At 45.3% G+C, this 627-nt stretch overlaps 1 protein-coding gene across 1 annotated transcript in view; it reads left to right on the plus strand.

Annotated features, from left to right (window-relative positions):
• Nucleotides 1-627, plus strand: part of IL3RA (interleukin 3 receptor, alpha (low affinity)) — a 38,974-nt gene that overhangs the window by 7,965 nt on the left and 30,382 nt on the right. Inside the window, exon 5 of the mRNA XM_012000628.1 lies at nt 6-71. Coding sequence (XP_011856018.1) covers nt 6-71 — 66 coding nt within the window. The remainder of the gene's footprint in view (nt 1-5; nt 72-627) is intronic.

The following is a 627-nucleotide window of genomic DNA, read 5'->3' on the forward strand; positions in this document are numbered from 1 at the left end:
TGAAGTGACCAACTACACCGTCCGAGTGGCCAGTCCCCCGTTCTCCACGTGGATCCTCTTCCCTGAGAACAGTGAGAAAAATGTTCATTGTGTGTGTTCTTTCCGTCTGTTCCCTCCCTCTCTCCCTCCCTGTGTCTGTCTTGTCTGTCTTCCTTCCTTCTTTCCTTCTCTTTCTCTCTTTCTTTCCCTCCCTGCCTCACTCCCTTCTTTCCCTTCTTCTCTTCCTTCCTTTTTTTTCTCTTTTCTTTCTTTCCTTCCTTCCTTCTTCCTTCCTTTCCTTCTTCCTTCCTTCCCTCTCTCTTTCCCTCCCTGCCTTACTCCCTTCTTTCCTTCTCTTCTTCTCTCCTTCCTTCCTTCCTTTTCTCTTTTTTCTTTCTTTCCTTCTTTCCTTCTCTTTTCTCTTTCTTTCCTTCCTTCCTTCTTCCTTCCGTTCCTTCCTTTCCTTTCCTTCTTCCTTCCTTCCTTCTCTTTCTTTCCCTCCCTTACTCCCTTCTTTCCTTCTCTTCTTCTCTCCTTCCTTCCTTCCTTTCTTTTCTCTTTTTCTTTCCTTCCTTCCTTCTTCCTTCTGTTCCTTCCTTTCTTTCCTTTCCTTCTTCCTTCCTTCTCTTTCTCTTTCTTTCCCTCCCT

Source organism: Mandrillus leucophaeus, unplaced genomic scaffold (genome assembly GCF_000951045.1).
Source record: "Mandrillus leucophaeus isolate KB7577 unplaced genomic scaffold, Mleu.le_1.0 Scaffold634, whole genome shotgun sequence".
Taxonomy (NCBI): Eukaryota; Metazoa; Chordata; class Mammalia; order Primates; family Cercopithecidae; genus Mandrillus; species Mandrillus leucophaeus.